The sequence below is a fragment of the Pan troglodytes genome, chromosome 10 (genome assembly GCF_028858775.2).
Source record: "Pan troglodytes isolate AG18354 chromosome 10, NHGRI_mPanTro3-v2.0_pri, whole genome shotgun sequence".
NCBI classification, from domain to species: domain Eukaryota; kingdom Metazoa; phylum Chordata; class Mammalia; order Primates; family Hominidae; genus Pan; species Pan troglodytes.
In genome coordinates, this window is record NC_072408.2 from 78410031 (window position 1) to 78430749 (window position 20719).

The following is a 20719-nucleotide window of genomic DNA, read 5'->3' on the forward strand; positions in this document are numbered from 1 at the left end:
AGTAACCTGCATTCTTTCTTTATACAGTATTTGTAAAATAAAAAAGGTATTATTATAATCACATAGTGGAAATATGAATTAAACTGAGTACAACCTTGATATTAAATAAATTTGAATGAAGTGTTGTAACAAATATTTTGTTTGCTCACATTATATAAAAGTAGCTGGGAACTACGTTTTCCTTCTCAAATTCTTAAAAAGAACACCACCTCTAGGATGGATTACTGATACTTCATAGGGAAAACAATGAGCAGGACATCAAAACAAGCATCCTTTTAAGTGCAGCATCTGTGAAAAGAAAAACAACAAGATATCTTATTTATGACAAGTTACTACGGAAATCAAAGTCACACAAGCAGACTGGATATTTTCTGGTACTTTTTTTTTTTTTTTGCAACATCATATGCCAGTTTACTAATAAAAACATGCAAGCTTACCAATTAATAAAGGTCTATGGTAGAGGCCCAAAATAGTATTGAATAAACACGCAGAAAGAGGACAAAAGGAGAAAGCCCACTCACCTCCCCCTTTTCTAATACAGAATAAAAATTTTAAGAAAAACCTTTGAGCTCCCATAGTACTTTTTTATATACATACTTCAGTTTCAACTTTTTATACTAAACTGCAACTACTTATTTTCATTTGTTTCCCTAATACAAACTACAGGTTTCATCTTTGTACCTTTAAAAAACACATATAAACTGGTGGCTCTCGCCTATAAATCCCAGCACTTTGGGAGTCTAAGGAAGGAGGATTTCTTGAAGCTACAAGTTCAAGATCAGCCTGGGCAACATAGCAAGACCTCGTCTCTCCAAAAAAAAATTTTTTTAAATAAATTTAATAAAAATTTTTTTTAATTAAAAAAATTTAAAAACCATCCACATTGGCTGGGCACGGTGGCTCATGCCTGTAATCCCAGCACTTTGGGAGGCCGAGGCGGGCGGATCACGGAGTCAGGAGATCGAGACCATCCTGGCTAACATGATGAAACCCCGTCTCTACTAAAAATATAAAAAATTAGCCGGGCGTGGTGGCGGGCGCCTGTAGTCCCAGCTACTCGGGAGACTGAGGCAGAATGGCGTGAACCCGGGAGGCGGAGCTTGCAGTGAGCCGAGATCACACCACTGCACTCCAGCCTGGGCGACAGAGCGAGACTATGTCTCAAAAATAAATAAATAAATAAATAAAAACCATACACATATATATGCTTAAATAGCCTTTCTGGCTTTTGGATTCAAAATAGACCACAAATCCATGGATTAAGAAACACCGTGGGCAGAGGTTTTCTAACCTTCTTGGAAGAACCATTTGCTGGCTTTTAAAAAGTTAAATATCTATATAATTTTCCTTTTTTTTTTTTTTTTGAAACGGAGTCTCGCTTTACCGCCCAGGATGGAGTGCAGTGGTGCAATCTCTGCTCACTACAACTCTGCCTCCCGAGTTCAAGCGGTTCTCCTGCCTCAGCCTCCCGGGTAGCTGGAAATACAAGCACCCAACACCACGCCTGGCTAACTTTTTTATTTTTAGTAGAGACAAGGTTTCACCATGTTGGCCAAGCTGGTCTGGAACTCCTGATTTCAAGTGATCCACCACCTCGGCCTCTCAAAGTGTTGGGATTACAGGCGTGAGCCACCACGCCTGGCGCCTACATGATTTTCTCCGAAACAATCCTGAAATGCTCCTAACCCAACTTTTGGTTGCAGAAGTAAGGTTTTTCAGGGAACTAGAATCAGAAGCTGCTGTTTCTCACCTAAATGTACATTCCTTGCCCCTTTTACATCATGACATTTGAGAAAGACCTATTCTGGACCTAAGTGTTCTATAAAAGTAATTCTGATTGTCTTCCAAATAACTGTCATTACTTTTAAGTTTCATATATAACGAAATTAAAAATCATCACACTATGGGAATTACAACCAGTAATGAAAGTCTTTAAACAATTTTTGCAATGATCACAGATTAAGTCAAGATAGTGTTTTACGAACCCATTATAAAACAGGAAACCTTCGGATGATTGATTCCTCTGTATAAATGCTGAGTAAACTCAGTAATGTTTAAAACTGAGAATAAGGTTAGAAGTAGCAAAAATCTGGAATGTTACTATTTCCTTTCTCAACTTACCCGTAATCTCCACTCTCGCATACACATTCCTCCACTCTAACGTATTAAAATAAAAATGCTGATAAGTTTATCTTTCTCTCTCTGGCCCTCATTTAGCCAGCACAAAGTTACACAATGTGCAAAAGTGAACACAGATAGAAACGTAAAGGAGGTAAAGTGTTCCAAAAGGATCAAATGAATCAAAAAGCTCTGAAACAGACTTGGTAAAGACACCAGAGTTTTTTTTTTTTACCCCTCCCCGCCCCCCCACACTTTAAAAGGCAGCAACCGGAATAAATCAAGATAAAAACAGAATCACAAAAATAGTGCAGGACTGTGCAGATTGAAACTTTACAATTTTCAACGTCAAACTGCAATATGATAAAGCAACAATATTACTTAAACTGTTTATGAATATTTTTTCTCTAACAATCTAAGTCAACTTCATATAAAATACAAAGTTTCTGTACCAGCAAAAATACAAATGCTAATGAAACTTGGGCTTCTAAGGTATTATTACAAATCAGACTTAACTGTCTTAGATTTCATAAGCTTAACCCAATCCACAGCACGTTAATATACCCAATGAAGCAGTCTTAAGAATAACGCTATAGTGTGACACACGGGGAATTACCAAAGAACAACTTAAAGTATACTGACACAGGGAGAAATAAGCGGTTCTGATGATTCAAAGTTATACTCTTCTCACAGACCTAGTAATGACGCTAAAGGGAACTTTAGTGACACACCCAGCGCCGACCGCCACGTTAAGGATACAGCTCTTCCGAGGTGGAGAGGGCTCTCGCCAGCTCTGACTGCTGCTGAACCCGGATCCTGCTCCTCCTCCCAGAGGAGGTCTGCACCCCGGCTTGCCTCCTCGCTCACCCACTCCTCGCCCCCGACTCCAGCGACTCCCACCCCGGTAAGGCCTGCCTCGAAAGCGGAAACGGTCCAAGGCGAGGTGGCTCCGCTCCCAGAAAGACGGCCGGGGACTGCTTTCGGACAGTGAGCTCGAAGGCATCCGTACAGAAGGCGGATGAGACCGGAACGGTTCTTTGGGTCGGTAGCTGCTGGGTCCCCTGAGGTGGCCCCGCTCAGACGCGTGCCGCGAGCGTGAGAAATTCCTCAGCTGCTGCTGAGAAGAGGACGATGACGAGGAAGAGCCACCGCCTCCGCCAGATCCACCGCCCCGGGCCGAGTGAGGAGGCCTTCGCCGCGGATAGGGTAACAGCCCGCCGCCGCTGCTGCTGCTGCTGCTCCGACTCCGTATCTGGCTGTTATTATCGTCGTCACTGATTTCCCCATCTTCAAGCTCCCCTTCTTCCTTCGGCGAGAGGCCACTGGAGGCCGGGGCCGGAGTATCTGCGGTCGCCATCCGGGGAGCAGCGCCTTCCACACAACCTTAGCCCTCCGTCCGGGGATCCGCCCGACAATTGCCTCGTTTCCCTTCTTTCCTAACGGACCGGGTCGGTGCGGTCTTACCCTACTCGGACACCTAGCGGCCTCTGCTCCCCAACTTCCCCGCACCCCAGCACCCCAGCTCTCTCTCGCCGGACCGTCGCAACCCAGTTCCCTTTCCTAGCGCCCCCTTGCTCCTCAGCGATCGCGGTTCTTCCGCCTCGCGAGAAAGGGACTCTGGTAGCGGCTGTACCCGAAACGTCACTTCCTGCGACACGCAGGAAACAAAGGCTCCCAGTTCACGCGATAATAAGACCAACTCGATACTCACTAGGATTTGTAGTCTTTCGTCTTTCTTCGGGTTTACTCTTCCGGTCTAGGGTCACACCCACCGCAGGGTCTGGCTTGGTACAGCTGGGTGCATGCAGAAGTAGGTGGAGCTGCTGTTGCAGGCTTGAGAGAGTTTTATTGTAAAACTCTTGTAATTTATAGTAATCGGAGGGGAAAACACCTCTTCCTTTTAATTGCTCTGAGGACCGCTGCCAAAGAAACGCAGTAGATCCGCTCCCTCTTGGGGGCGGGGAGAAAGAACGGGTTGTGTCCGCCATGTTGGTGAAGTCAAGCGAAGGCGACTAGAGCTCCAGGAGGGCCAGTTCTGTGGGCTCTAGTCGGCCATATTAATAAAGAGAAAGGGAAGGCTGACCGTCCTTCGCCTCCGCCCCCACATACACACCCCTTCTTCCCACTCCGCTCTCACGACTAAGCTCTCACGATTAAGGCACGCCTGCCTCGATTGTCCAGCCTCTGCCAGAAGAAAGCTTAGCAGCGCCTCAGTAGAGACCTAAGGGCGCTGAATGAGTGGGAAAGGGAAATGCCGACCAATTGCGCCGCGGCGGGCTGTGCCACTACCTACAACAAGCACATTAACATCAGCTTCCACAGGTAACCTGGGCAGGGAGTGGGGGTGACGGAAACTGGAGTTCCTATTGTGGCTATCGCTTGTGTGGAAGGAACAGGAGGATTCTGCTAATACTAATAACTTTCCCAGCTGGTAGCGGGGAAGCATCGTATGTCCTTTGTGTTTCTCAAATCTGCCCAATTGTTCTCTGCTTTCGGGGAAGCTTTACTCATTTTCTAAAAGAAATCCAAGTACTGTTTGGTCATTACCCCTTAGTAAAAAAAGGAACAGGAGGATATCGTAATTTTCTACTGTTTTATTCCTCTGTTAGACCGGGTCTTGACATGAATGACGCCGTAAGGGAGAAAGAGATCTTCCCATTCAATCAGCAATCACCGTAAAAGCCTGCTGTGTTCCCGTTAAAATTAGGAAATTCTCACTAGATGAATTGACATGGGAGGCATTTAGATTTCTAATAGTCACATAGTAATTCTGCGGAGGAATTGAGTCATCTTTGAAAGCCATGGAATTAAGCGATGTTAATTAAAGTGCAAAAGATAACCTTTCTGTTCTTACTAGAATAGAGTAATAAAAAGAACCTAGGTTTTCTTTTGTTTGCTGGAAGAAAAATCAAAATTCTTTAGTTCTGTCAAACCAGAACTCTTGAAAGCACTTTGAACAATGCCTGGAAAATAACAGGTACTCTGTAAATGTTTACCTTCTCTGCAAGTGCCTGCCACTTGCCCGAAGAAAAGACACATTAAAAAGTTAAGTGACACCAGTCCTGATTTTATATATTTTATATACCTAACAACGTATATGTTAGTATGTAGAAATTATATCCTTGACCTTTTTCGCTACCTCACTATTACGAACTGTACTTTTATTAAAAGCTGCCACTTAAAAAAAATCTTGTGATGTTTCTGTTTTTAAACTAGTTCATGCATATGTAGTGCTTTGTTCATTCATCCATCAAATATGTACGGAGTTCCTAATTACCTGACATTGTGCTAAGGATCCAGAAAGTTCTAACCCTCCTGGAGTTTAGAATTTAATGGTGGAGAAAGACATAAATAATTAAGTGCCACAGAAGAAACATTCAGAGACCTAACTTAGTCTTGGAAAGTCAAAGAACACTTTTTCAAAGGATGTGACATTTCAAATGAGACCAAAGGATGACAGATTGGGTCCTGTGTGCTACTTAAGTATTTTCTGTTTTATCCTAAGAGTACTTGAGAAGCCATGGAGGGTTTAAAAAAGAATGGCACGATTAGATTTGCATATTGAAAAGTCCTCTGGCTGCAGTGTAGAGAATCGTAGTGTTACTGAAAGTGCTGGTCAAGCATCATCGGGAATGAACTTGATGAGAAAGGAACTTATTACGGAATATTAATTTACCTATTTTTTTCCTTCACAGGGAAATCTTGCTACAATGTCAACTAAACTAAACCCTTTACTCAGTTGCTGGCACAATCAGCATTGAATTAGGGAATGTGTGAGCTGACAGAGAAAAACTAGTTAGGAAGCTGTAGTAAATAAAACAAGGAAAGTCCACCCAATTTTCTAGACTAGGGTGATATTAGAGTAGAAATGGAGAGGAGGGGACAGATTGGAGAAATGTTCAAGGAGAAACTACTGAATTTAGTAATTTGATTGGATAGATGAGAGAGGGGAGTCCAGACACCAATAACAATGTTTAACCCAGTGTGGTGGCTCACACCTGTAATTCCAGCACTTCGAGAGGCCAGGGCGGGCTGATCACTTGAGCCCAGGAGTTTGAGACCAGCCTAGGCAACATGGTGAAACCTCGTCTCTACAAAAAAAATACAAAAAATCAGCTGGCCCTGGTGACGCATGCCTGTAGTCCCAGCTACTCCGGAGGCTGAGGTGGGAGGACTACCTGAACTGGGGAAGTTAAGGCTGCACTGAGCCATAATCATGCCACTGTACTCCAGCCTGGGCAATACAGTGAGACCCTGTCTCAAGAAAAAACAAAAAACAAAACAAAAGAGATGGATGGTGGTACAATAACATGCATAAAATTTGCCTACTATGAATTTAACATTTTCATGTGTAACCTCAGAAATTTAGGTCTTAAAATAGTATTCATTATAATAAAAATACATTCCTATTTTGTAAATACAAACAAGGTTTAATTGATTCACTCCTTTTCTACTGGGACATTAGTAGACTTTTTTTTCTTTTTCTTTTTCTTTTTGAGACAGAGTCTCATTCTGTCACCCAGGCTGGAATGCAATGGTGCGATCTTCGCTCACTGCAACCTCCACCTCCTGGGTTCCAGCAATTCTCCTGCCTCAGCCTCCCGAATAGCTGGGACTACAGGCATGCCCACATGCCTGGCTAATTTTTATATTTTTTAGAAGAGATGGGGTTTCACCATATTGGCCAGGCTGGTCTCGAACTCCTGACCTTGTGATCCACCTGCCTCGGCCTCCCAAAGTGTTGGGATTACAGGCGTAAGCCACCACGCCTGGCCATTAGTAGACTTCTGTATCTCTATGTGCAAGTTATTTTGCCTAAACTTACTGTCTCTATCTTTCTTACCTCTTAGCCAACTCAAGTCTTAAGTCTCCCCAGTAATCTTCTGAAATTGCTCTTGCTAACATGACCTTTATGTCTCTCTACATTCATTTTTCATGGTATGTGATAATTTCCTCCATGAAATACTCTCTATGACACTAATTTTATGATTATCTTCTGACTTTTTTGGCCTGTCTTCAATCTCTTTTGCTACTCTTCTCTCTACTCCTTAAGCCAGGTCTTCACATTCATATCAGAATAATTTCAGCTGTTCTGTGGTCTCAGCATCTACTTGTTGATGCCTCCCAAATCAGTATCTCCAGTCCATCTCTGTCTAATGAGTTCCAGACCTATAGGCCAAGTGTCTACTCAGTATTTCTCTGGTCTCCTTTTAGTTACCCAGATTCATTATCTATATTAACAAACTGCCCTTCCCCAAACTTACCCCCACTTCCTGTACTCTGCTTCTCAGTAAATGAAGATCTACCCATCTGGAAACTTGGAAGTCTTCCTCCCTTGACTTCTCACCATTACCCCTTGATTAGATTATTACAGTAGGCTCTTAACTGGCTCACTGCTTCCATCCATGCACTCCTAGGCACTCTTCTATAATCAATAGTATGTTGCTAAATATTTAATAAATGTTCTCTAGGGAGGGGGAAAAGCCCTGATTTGTAGTGTTTCCCCACCTTCTGTGATGTAAATACTACTACCAAGTCTAGTTTCAAGCTATCAATATGACATCACTGATTATGGAGTTGGAAAGAGATGTGCAGTTTCACACTATTTTAGTATTTCCACCATACAGATAACAACAGACAACCTTAAGGGTAAAGGTAACAGTAAAATCACTAGGAAATTTGGGGGTTTTGGTATTTATTACCTTTCATTTTAATTTATTTAATTGCAACTTTATATTAGTTTAATTTTAATAATGGCTGTGTTTAACAACTGGCTTACAGATTTTCTGTTAACAATCAGCTCTCACAATTCAGCCTTTTAATGGCTTACCATTGCCATTTTGGATAAGGTGGATAAGGTTCAAAATTACTCTTTGACTTAGAAGGCCCTCCAGCATTGTTTCATAACACTATTCTCTGTCCCCAAGATATTCTTAACACTCTACTGTCCCACCCTAACTTCTCTAGCTGATTCCTATAATTTTTAAGGCCTCCTGACTAGACTAGCTCTTCCTGTTTTACGGTTCCACACAACCCTGTACTTATGCTTTTATAAGACTCATCGACACTTGTAGTTACTTTTATTATAATAATAAATAGCATTTAATATTTAGCATGTACTGTGCACTGGCCTAAGCATTTACTGACATTTTTTCATTTAATCCTTATGACCACACTAGGTGCCATTCTTATCCCCACTTTATATATGATAAAAAGGAGACCTTAAAAGGTTAACTTGCCTAAAGTCACCCAGATATTATGCAAAGGAGCCAGGATTGGTGCCCTGGTTTGAGTCCAGAGACAGTGGCCACTCTATTCTATTGCATCCAGTTATTTGATTCCCTACCTTCCCCATTACAGTATACGCTCATGGAAGAGAAGTCCTATGTCTATTTTGTTTCCTACTGTGTCTTCAGTGCCTAGGACAGTGCTTGGAATGTATGAGGCATTCAACTAATTATTGAAGATGCACACAGAATAGCACTGTTTAAACTACTGAGTGATTTTCCAAAACATCAAATATTTATAAGAGCCTGGTTCTATTACTGTCTAGATAAGAATATATCCTGTTACCATCATCTTAATTTTATTGTATTTATGTGAGGATTTATTATTAAATTAAGGTGAACTTAAATTTAGCTTATGGGCTATATCTCCCACCCTTTGAATGTGCTGAGAAAAATCCAAACAACACATCCAAAACATGATCAAGGTTAGTGCTGTACAAAAACATTACACCAAAATTAAATATAAAATCATTGATTATTCATATTCTGTTTCAGCACAGAAAATCTAAAGACTAGTAGTGCCGAGTTAACCCTATTAGTTCATTCATTCATTGATTCAGAAAAGTTCATTGAGTGCTTAACAGATACTATGCTAGATACTATGCTAGACCCAGGGACAAAGCAGTGAAAAACACAGCTCCTACCCTAGAGAAACTTACAGTCCAGTGGGAAAGATAGAAAAGTAAACAAAAAACTGTGCTATCAGTGCTATAGCGACATCTAACCCAGTCCTCTGATCATGGAAAACTTCCTTAATAAGATAGGATTCCTAAACAGTCTTAAGTAGAATTTGGTCAACTTAAGATTTGATTCAAGGCATTGATTTCCTAATTAAGGAGCTAGTTTTAAAAAGAGCTTTAAAAGAGAGAATTAAGGACCTGAAAAATAATATCTGAAAGACAGTCTTATAGTGGAAGAGTCTTATACAAATAATAATACAATGATAGTACTTATTTATTCTGAGTCTCTATTGAGGCCCTGACAAGAAGAAATGTGTTTAAAGCCTGATTTTTAGCTTAGCCTTTAGGAAATATTTCCAAACCATCAAATACTGGGACAGAGATCTTTGAAATGAGACTAGATTGTCATTAAGAGGTGAGACTAGGCAGAGGAAATAAGTTATCAGAAAATTATTCAGCCAGCTGCGGTGGCTCATGCCTGTAATCCTAGCACTTTGGGAGGCCGAGGCAGGTGGATCACCTGAGGTCAAGAGTTCAAGACCAGCCTGGCCAACATGGGAAACACCGTCTCTACTAAAAATATAGAAAAAAAATTAGCCAGGTGTGGCGGGCTCCTGTAATCCTAGCTACTCAGGAGGCTGAGGCAGGAGAATCTCTTGAACCTGGGAGGCAGAGGTTGCAGTGAGCTGAGATCCTGCCACTGCACTCCAGCCTCGGCAACAAGAGCGAAACTCCGTCCCCAAAAAAAAACAACTCTATTTTCTTGTAAAATAGAAAAAATGCATATGTGAATTGTGGAGTGATATACAGATGTTAGTATCTTCAGATCAGGGTACGTATAGGGTTGAGGGGGATGGGGACAGAAGATGGGAGAGTGTTGACTGTAAATCCAGACATTCACTTCTTTGTGCCCCTCATTGCTGGTAGTGTTAGCCAACCTAGTATATGCGATATACCCAAAGCTGTTACCTAATGAGGCTGCATTTGGGTCTTCTGAACCACATGATCTTCTAACTTGGATTCTGTGGTTCTTTATAAACACTAGTCATTTCATAATTAATATTTAAAGGATAATGTAGTCAAACTAAAGAGTTTTACACAAACTTACTACATGTCAATGTTGATTCTTATATTTCCAAGTTACCAGTAGAATTCTTAGAGACAGCCCCCTATATTTGTCTCTTCCTTAATAGGTACACACTGGATGCATATCAGTGTACAGTTGACCCTTGAACAATGCAGGGTTTAGGGGTGCAGAAGCTCCCTCACCACACAGTTGAAAATCGGAGTATGACTTTTGATTCCCCAAAAATTCAACTAATAGCCTTAACCAATAACGTAAACAATCAACACATATTTTTTATGTTATATGTGTTCTATACAGTATTCTTAGAATAAAGTAAGCCAGAGAAAAGAAAATGTTATTAAGAAAATCCTGCCGGGCATGGTGGCTCACCCCTGTAATCCCAACATTTTGGGAGGCCGAAGCAGGTGGGTCACCTGAGGTCAGGAGTTCAAGACCAGACTGGCCAACATGGTGAAACCCCGTCTCTATTAAAAATACAAAAATTAAGCGTGCGTGGTGGCAGGCGCCTGTAATCCCAGCTACTCAGGAGGCCGAGGCAGGAGAATCACTTAAACCTGGGAGGTGGAGGTTGCAGGGAGCCAAGATGGCACCATTCACTGCAGCCTGGGCAACAAGAGCAAAACTGTCTCAAAAAAAAAAAAAAAATTAAGAGAAAATATATTTACTATTGATTACGTGGAAGTGGATCACTATAAAGGTCTTCATCCTTGTCATCTTCACATTGAGTAGGCTGAGGAGGAGGAGGAAGAAGGGGGTTGGTTTTGCTGCCTCAGGCATGGCAAAGGTGAAAGAGGTGGAAGGGGAGGCAGGAAAGGCAGGCACGCTCAGTCTAACTTTATGGAAATACATCATAATTTCTGTCTTACTCTTTTTCATTTCTCTAAAAATGGTTCTATATTGCACCAATCCTTCTTCCCTGTTTGCTTTAGTTTCAGTGACCCTATTATAGAAGGGTCCATGTCATAAAAGAAGTCAAAAGCAGTCTTGAATAATCAGAACCCTTCTGCCAGATTTTCTAATGTCAATTTTTCTGGCATTGCTGCTTCTACAACTTCTTCCTCATCATCTGGCAGTGTTCAGAAGCACTCAACTCCATCAAGCTGTCTTCTGTTAATTCCTCTGGTGTGGTGTCTTAAATCAGCTCTTGAATTTCTTTAAGATCCATATCTTGAAACCTGTCACTGCCCATCTTTTTTGCCATATCAACAATCTCATTCATGATTTCCCTTATCAGCTCTGTCACAAAGACTGTGAGGTCATGCACAACATACACACACACTTTTCTTTAGCAGGAATTTATTGTTTTGGGCTTGGTTTCTTTCACCACTTTTTCTGTAACAATTTTCAATGGTGCAGTCCTTGTATACTTTCATGATGTTTTCTATCTTTGTTGGGGTTTTCTTCCATAGCGTTGGCAGTCCTTTCCATAGAGTACCATGTGTAATGATCCTTAAAACTTCTGACCCTCTGATCTAGAAGTTGAATTAAAGACATTGAGTTTGAGGACAAATAGACCACTTTGACACCTTCTGTGTTGGACTGGATCTTGGTGGCCAGGGGCATTGTCCAAAATGGAAAGAACTTTGAAAGGCAGTACCTTACTGGCAGCGTACTTCCTAAATTCAATGGAACCAATCCAGAAAAAGGGTTGTCATTGTCCCAGCCTTCTCATTTTACAACAAAAAGACTGGCAGCTGGTGTTTATCTTTCCTTTTCAAGGCTCAGGGTTTAGCAGGTTTGTAGATAAGGGCAGAACTGATATAAACCCAACTGCATTTATACAAAACAGTGTTAGCCTATCCCTTCTTGCCTTAAGTCTTGATGTTTGCTTCTCTTCCTTACTAATACATATCCTTTGTAAAGGGCACTTTTGCCTGCATCAAAAACCTGTTCAGACAGCCTTTCTCTTGAATGATCTTAATGGCATCTGGGAACATCTGCAGCCTCTTGGTCAGCAGAAGCTGTTTCTCTGTTATCTTGACATTTTTTAAGCCAAACCTCTTTCTAAAATTATCAAACATCCTCTGATGGCATTAAATTTGCAGCTTCAGATCATTCACCTTCCTTTTGTTTTATCATATAACAACCTCACTTTTTCTCCAGAGTTCTGTATAAACTCTAATATGATTTTTCCAAAAAAAATTTCTTTCTAAAAAAAAACTACCTCTAGTCCTGGAATACAGATATGGCTTTCTTACAGCAATTGTATACTCACATAAAAGCTGCATTTCCAATACAGAATAGAAAGATATTTCACAAAAAGTGCAAGGTTTTTGTACCTGCTGGCACAGCTGTAGCAACAGCTTGATGATTTTTTTTTTTTTTACAATGGTCCTGGATTTATTTATTTTGAAATGGCAGGCAACAACAGCTGTAGACCTAAATCTATGTGGCATATATATATATCTCAAGCGATTCAACTTTTTCTTGTATTGTCATGACTCTGCTTCTTAGAGCACATCCATCATCACTAATGGCACTTCATATGGGTATCATGGTATTATTTAAGGTTTATGGTATTGCACTAAATACAATGAAAAATATGCAAGAACTGCGAGAGATCACTTTCTGCCATGATACACAACTTACTGGAGAGACGAATTGCTTAGACAGAGATAATTAGCATCACATGGCACTTTAAGTGGGTACTCACAGCACTTATTGAGCTCACTACAATAGAAGATAGCTATGAAATTATTACAGTAGTACAGTATGTACTACAGTTGGTTTTATGCAGTTATTATTATACTGCATCTTTGCATTTGTTTACATTCTTCTGGACTGAATGATGCCATGTATGGTCCCTGTAAATTTTGATAATTTTAACTTTTAAAAATCTGTTTATATTTCATGGTAGTAAATGACAAAATAGACTAGTATGTGTATATTTCATGGTAGTAAATGATAAAATAGACTGGTATCTACATATATTTTATGTATTAATGACATACCTGTTTCTTAATTTTTTTGATGTTTCCAGGCTACATGGTTTGTCTGCAAGTTTTTTCCAATTGTTTCAAATTCAAATATATTTATTGAAAAAAATACACATATAATTGGACCTGTGTAGTTCAAACCTATGTTGTTAAAGGGTCAACTGTACTTTATATTTGAAATATGAAAGGAAAAACATTGCTACAAAGCATTTTACCTTTTTGTAAGTTTACTTTCTGCTGCACTACATAATTAAAGAGTTGACTTTTTAAAAATATTTGCTGTTTACATACAGTATATTATTACTCTGTATTTGTATTAATTTAGCAAATTTTGTTGAATCCCTACTGTTTGCAAAGCATTGTGCTAAGTGTCAAAGATAAATACATAACAAGATATAATGATCCCTGTCCTCAAGAAATTTATAATCTTTATGTCACTGGAAATTAAAATGGAAAAATTACAAAACAATGTGGTAAGTGTCTTAATGATGGGACATAGAGGAAATAGTACCAGAATCTGCCTAGGCTTTCCTTGACAAAATTTAATCTTTAGATATCTGATTTTTCTTGACTACATATATCAGCAGCAGATTAAAGCATGGTGAAATTACTCCCGCTTATAATTGTTCTACTTAAACTTGATCTAAATCAGTTTAGTCATGTTTTATTTACTGCCCAGATTAAGGGCTAATTGGGAAGAAATGTCTCTTTTTAAAAGCCCTGAAAAATAAACGACTCAAGTCAGTTTTTGACTAAGTTTTTCAAACTTATAAAACATTACCATGAATTGGTTTCTGTTCCAGTGTCTGGATATTGTGAGTTTAAAATTTTTTAGGTAAATGGGACACACTTTTAATCATCTTCGAAATTTCTTTTAATCATTTAGGTGCAGCCAGAATTATGATAGTTGGAATTTGAGTTGCTTTTTTTTTTTTTTAAGGTTTCCTTTGGATCCTAAAAGAAGAAAAGAATGGGTTCGCCTGGTTAGGCGCAAAAATTTTGTGCCAGGAAAACACACTTTTCTTTGTTCAAAGCACTTTGAAGCCTCCTGTTTTGACCTAACAGGACAAACTCGACGACTTAAAATGGATGCTGTTCCAACCATTTTTGATTTTTGTACCCATATAAAGTCTATGGTAGGTAATGTTACTCTCCTTTTGTTAAAACCATTTTTAGAACTCATTCCTTTTTGTTTATGCAGTTATTAACTGAAATTCATTTATAGTGATATGCCTCAAAAAAGTTGCAGACCTTCCTCTTGTACAGTAAAGGTACAGGCTAGAATCAGAGTTTGGGTCTCCTGACTCCAATATTCTTTCCCCAATCCAAATTGTTTTACTATATTGGAATTTTACATTATTACCCATTATTATTAATAATTGCACCATTGGTAAAACTGAAAAATCATATGAGTAATGAAACCTCCAGCATCACTGTGCTCTGATTTTAAAATGACATACAAATAACATGTGCAAAGTACTTTAAGAGCACACAGCCAGAATTAAACCAAAGAATGTAAGTTCAGAGGGAGGCAGGCATGACAGAAATCTTCAGAGAGCTTGGGCATTCAGGGTGGGCTTTTGAAGCCTTGGGAGTTTAAAATAGAGGAAAGGGACCTTGGCTTTGCACAGAATAATTACAGTTGCATAATGAGAACAAAAACGAGTGGGTTGAGGGGCGAGTAGGAAATGTTAGCAAGTGATATTTAAAGGAAAGAATGAAGAAAAAATGAAGCAAAAAAAGTAAATTAAAAAAAATGAAAGAAGAAAGGTATAAGATGAATGAATTAAAACAATGTTTTATCTAGTTAGGGAAGATCTGACCAGAGAGGAAAACCTAGCTGGGAAAGACAGGGTCACCAAGAGTAAGAAAGGGTAAAATGAACACAAATAGTTTAGCTTTGAAAGGGAGGACAAACATGTTTTCCTCTGAGGAAAAACTACTGTTTCTCTTGTTTGTAACAGTTAAACTTTTAAATGTATATGAGTTATTATCTGAATGGGAGACGAGGTTGTGGTAAGCTAATTACCACTGATGTTAGAAAAGCTCCAGGAGGACAAGAACTTAGTCTTTTTCACACGTGAATCCTCAGCACCTCAAACAGTGCCTGGGTCATAGTATATACTCAAATACTTACTGAATTTGAAATACACCTTATTTTTGACATTTTGATAATTTATTTATTTAATAAATACAACTAAACTTTCCATTATGCCAGAATCTAAGCTCAGTGCTAGAGATACAAAGATCAAAAAAGAGTTCCTGTCAATTCCCTAGGCAGAGGGACTAACTGTAGGTTTCATGAGGATAGGAACCACGTCATCTTATTTGTTCAGTGTTGTGTCCCCAGGAATGCATAATATGTGTTTCAATAAATGTTTAATGAATTAAAGACACAGACTTATGAGGATATGATATAATCTGGAAACTCTCAGTGGCTTAGTATTGCTGGAGTATAAATCAAGATGGTAAATTGCAGAATGGGGTGAGATCCTAAATTGTATAGTATGCCATCTAAAGATTTATTTTTCCTTTAGATAATAGATAGGCAAAGAATAATTTGGCCAGAATGGAAAAGTCAAATATTCTAGAAAAATTATTCTATGGCAGAATGTGGATTAATGAGGATCAAAATGAAGTGGAGAGATCAATAAAGAATAATATAGTCAGAACAGATATGATACGGGCCCAGTGTAAGTAGTGACATTAAGAATGACAGTGTTCAGCCTTATTGTGGAACAGAGAAAGGAAAAAAAAGAATGACGGAGAGGAGAGGATTCATGGTAGGAATATTTAGTGGGTAGAATTAATAGGACTTGATGACCATTTGAATGAAAGAGATAAAAGCAAAAAAAGTCTCCTGAGTTTGGCAAATGTTCCTAGCCAGATTTTAAATCCTTGAAGATATAACCATCAAAAATTAATAGGTAAATCTGTTTAGAAGCTTGGTACTTAAGAATACATTTCTAAAGATCCTTCAGTTTTCATTAAATAGGACCCTGGGTCTAAAATATTCATCAAATTGAGAAAAGGGTATTTAATTAAAAGGGGATCAAATTAATATCATAAATAATATCTACATATATTCTAAATTGACCTTAGTAAATTGCAAAGGATCTTTAAAGTCCCTATAGAATCATAGTCAATAATTTGGAAGAAACCTTGGACGTCCATTGTCTATTTCCAAATCAGTGTTTGAATCTCTCTGGATATGGGACAAAAAGAAATAGGTGACTAGAGTTAATTCAACCAGTTAAAAAACTTAATCTTGGATTACATGAGATGGCTGCTGCTATTTCCTATTAAAGTTTTAAAATTGACTTTTAAAAGAGCAGTTTAAATACTGTTATCCAAAACTGGACACTATGTGCTTATTTGTGATATTTCATAATTTATGTTCAACCCTCTAATTTTGTTCGGCTCAGAAACTCAAGTCAAGGAATCTTTTGAAGAAAAACAACAGTTGTTCCCCAGCTGGACCATCTAATTTAAAATCAAACATTAGTAGTCAGCAAGTACTACTTGAACACAGCTATGCCTTTAGGAATCCTATGGAGGCAAAAAAGAGGATCATTAAACTGGAAAAAGAAATAGCAAGCTTAAGAAGAAAAATGAAAACTTGCCTACAAAAGGAACGCAGAGCAACTCGAAGATGGATCAAAGCCACGTGTTTGGTAAAGAATTTAGAAGCAAATAGTGTATTACCTAAAGGTACATCAGAACACATGTTACCAACTGCCTTAAGCAGTCTTCCTTTGGAAGATTTTAAGATCCTTGAACAAGATCAACAAGATAAAACACTGCTAAGTCTAAATCTAAAACAGACCAAGAGTACCTTCATTTAAATTTAGCTTGCACAGAGCTTAATGCCTATCCTTCATTCTTTTCAGAAGTAAAGATAATTATGGCACTTATGCCAAAATTCATTATTTAATAAAGTTTTACTTGAAGTAACATTACTGCATAATTTGTGAAGACTTGATTACAAAAGAATAAAAAACTTCATATGGAAATTTTATTTGAAAATGAGTGGAAGTGCCTTACATTAGAATTACGGACTTAAAAATTTTGCTAATAAATTGTATGTTTGAAAGGTGTTTTTTGTTTTTGTCTTTTTAAACTACTGTTAAAAGAACAGCTTATGATAAGTAATATGTTTAACTTACATTAGAGAAGAATTTTTTCCTGTACCAAAGTTGGCATATTGCATTCTAAATAAGATGCTAAATAAGAGTTAACCAACATTCAACATGACCTTAAAACTGCTGGCTTTTGTATTAATTAAATTATAATTGGCACTGTGATTTGAAAAATGTATAGAAAAAAAGGTACAGGGCAAGTTTTTAAATTAAAACTTTCTATATTTTGTTTTACCAGTAAAAGTGAGCTTATCATGGCCTCTCTCATAAGAATATTAGATTTTAAAATAGGTTGTAAAATATTTTGAAAATATTTGAATGTGAAGTACCATTGAGTCATCCAAACTAGGTAAGGCCTCAAGTACTTTAAACTAGTAAAATCTAGTAGCTGATAATATTCACCTAAGTAAGTGTTGTGAAATAATTCAGAGTTCAGGACCTAGCTTAGATAAATGTATACTACTCTTTTTCTCATAATAAAAATCTTACATTTCCAACTTCAAAATTGGTGCTTCCATATTTGTTGATAAGCAGAACTCCTAAGGTTTTTTGTTTTCTTTTTAACTACTTTCCAAATGCATACTATACCTCAGAAATAGTATATCAATATAGTGGGCTTTTTTTTTCCTCTTCATAAACCCACAGTAAAATTTAATCACAGGAAACTACTTATATCTTCACACTTTGTATTGATAACTTAAAATGGCATCAGTTTATCTTAGACATCAGCTTGCTTTTTATCTCCTTTTTTAGTGAGTGAAATAGAGCAACTAGCATGCCTGTGTTCCCAGCTACTTGGGAGGCTAAGGTGGGAAGATCAATTGAACCTAGGAGGTTGAGGCTATAGTGAGCTGTGATTGCACGACTGCACTCCAGCCTGGGCAATGGAGTGAGACTCCTGTCTCTAAAACAGCAACAACAAAAATAAAGCAACCATAGTGCATAAGGGAAATTAAATGTTCCCTATAGAAATATGTGTATGTCTGTGATAGTGGTATGCAAATGCTAATTATTTTACAAAATAAAAGTTCAGAACTATTCTTATCATTGCCACTTGAACAATTAAAGGGTTTGCTTTATTTCACTAATGTTTAATAGGAACCCTTTGCTTCAGTTTTGTTGAAATCATGTAAAAATTTGTTAATAGAGAATCAAGTTATTTAACTCAACTTATTTAATTCAAGCTTGTGATACTAACATACAAAGGTAGCATAAACCAAGTCATAAATTGCTGTAATCTTTCCTGTAAAGTAATAGCTACTTCATGATTTTTTTAAAAATTCCATTTTTTTGCTATTTAGGATTGCATTTGCTTGGCTCCTAGTAACAATTCTTTTACAGTATTAGCACTCTCTTTACTAAGGAATGCCTCCCAAGGAAATGCAAAGGTAGGAAAAGTCTCTTAGAATGCCCATGAGGTATTTAAAACAGATATTTATGAAAATCTTTTTGTGAATGTTATAAGTCTTGCTAGTTATTTTATCTTTATCTTAAGTATTAGATGTAGTTCCTTGGAATTGTCATTACATATTTATTTTTTTCTAGTATGGTTTCAAATAACTTTTTGCCAACATATAATCATCATCAAACATTCACTGACCATATCTATTTTATAACTCAAAATAAGTTGGACAAATAATCATTTTAATAAAAACTATTTTTTCCAAGTATAACCACTGTCATGTGGTTCACCCTTCACCCCAGATACAAAACACTTATTTATGTAGCCCAGTTCCCATCTACAGTAATACCTTGAAACCTTAATAAATTTTAAAAATCATAAAAATAAAATATTGTAAAATACAACAACTTTTGGACAAGGTTACTTCATCTTCATTCATTATTACCTGACAGTATTAAACTACTACTCAATAATTTTAGAGTAAACTTTTCTGTGTTTTCTCCGTCATTTTCATTGTACTGTCCTGACAACATGCTCCAAACTCTTTGCATCAAATTGTTTTATTAACATACATTTGTCTACCTTAAAACTAGCTTTATTCACAGAGAAAAACCTAAAAGGAGTCTATTAAAATGCTGCTTTCAGTTTGATAGTTTTTTTTTTAATCACTCTGACCATAAACTAACTGAAATTATAATGGTTTTTTTTCCCTCTCCCGGTCACAACACAGATCTTCTGTTCATTTGTTCTCTGTCTACTGGGCACCAACCTCTACAAAGAACCAGCCAAAGGCTAGGTACTTGATATAAAAAGGAATATGACATTATTTTCTGCCCTCAAGTTGCTCTATCTCCTGAAAGAAACAAGTAATATTTATAATACAATGTGATAAATGCTACAAAAGAAATAGCTGTAAAGTCCTTTGGTAAATGCTGTTGAATTGGAATTCAGTAAGAACTATAAACTGTAGACCTTTTTATAATCAAATGCTTTTGTCTTGAAACAAAACAGATTCCTCCTTATATTGACTTAGCAAAGGAGGTACAAGGACATTGGCATTTGACCTGAATTACGGTATTTTATTGAATGAGCTATAAGACAACATTTTTACCCTTTAAAATGAACACTGAACAAATGTGTTGTTAATGGTATCTTTGTTAAAAGGAAAACATAGCTATAAATAAAATACTACATCGAAATCCAGCACTGGAGTCATTTGAAATTTGATATTTTGTGTAAAATAACAAACCTATTAACACAGATTTTTAAAATAACTCAGAATCGTATAAAGCACTTTGGTACTTATTTGTTCTCTTTTCCCTTACATTCTGTGTGGTAGGTGGTATTATCTCTGATTTACACATGAAGACATCCTTGTTAATGCAATTTATTTATTCATTCGGGCATTTACTGTGTGCCAACTTGCACAAGGAATAGAAATGTCTGTGATCTAGATAGTTCTAGATTGAACATAGATTTTCTGCCAACAAATCCTCTCTGCTGTTCACATTATCCTTTGTTTAACATATGAACCAGGTTACTAAAATAGGATAAATCATGTGTCTTAAAATATGAAAATAGTAAAGTCTTTGAGGTCACTTGATCTTTTCTAAGTAGACTTTATAATATTGTGTTTTATCTCATTTCTCAATATTAGAATACGGGTAGATTTTAATTTTGCAATAATATAGGAAATGGTTCATCTTTGTACCAAAATATTGGATTCTTCTGATATTTAGACAGTTGGAAACTTTCTAAAATTGAGGATTTTATAGTGTATACTAAATTAATTGCATATTCAAAAAAATGTATTCTGAGTATGGTGATATTAAACATTTTTCCCCAAGGAAATTACTGTCATGCCTGTTATTTCTAAAAAATGTACATAAATATTTCTGTGAAAGTTCTTTTACATTGACCCCCTGAAAGACTTCTGTGAAGTCCTTCTCCCTAAACTGAAGCAAATGGTAGAACAAAGATAATGTAAAGCCTTGAAGAGAAATTATTTTCATTTTTGTTGCTCACATTATATCTAAATGTACATTATAGTTTATTTGCACTGTTTCAGAT

At 37.5% G+C, this 20719-nt stretch overlaps 2 protein-coding genes across 3 annotated transcripts in view; one reads left to right on the forward strand and one right to left on the reverse strand.

Annotated features, from left to right (window-relative positions):
- The window catches only part of ZFC3H1 (zinc finger C3H1-type containing), a 54279-nt gene extending 50492 nt beyond the window's left edge, over window positions 1-3787 (reverse strand). For both annotated transcript variants that reach the window (XR_010148079.1, XM_509222.6), the window contains exon 1: window positions 2878-3787. Coding sequence is in view for 1 of the 2 variants with exons in the window: in XM_509222.6 (XP_509222.2) it covers window positions 2878-3475 (598 nt within the window). In the remaining variant the exon portion in view is untranslated. The remainder of the gene's footprint in view (window positions 1-2877) is intronic.
- Window positions 3785-20500, forward strand: THAP2 (THAP domain containing 2). Its single transcript, XM_003313864.5, has 3 exons — window positions 3785-4440; window positions 14049-14244; window positions 16534-20500. Exons 1-3 carry the CDS (start codon window positions 4370-4372, stop codon window positions 16951-16953), a joined length of 687 nt encoding a protein of 228 aa, XP_003313912.1. The 5' UTR covers window positions 3785-4369; the 3' UTR covers window positions 16954-20500.
- The last annotated feature ends 219 nt before the right edge of the window (window positions 20501-20719 follow it).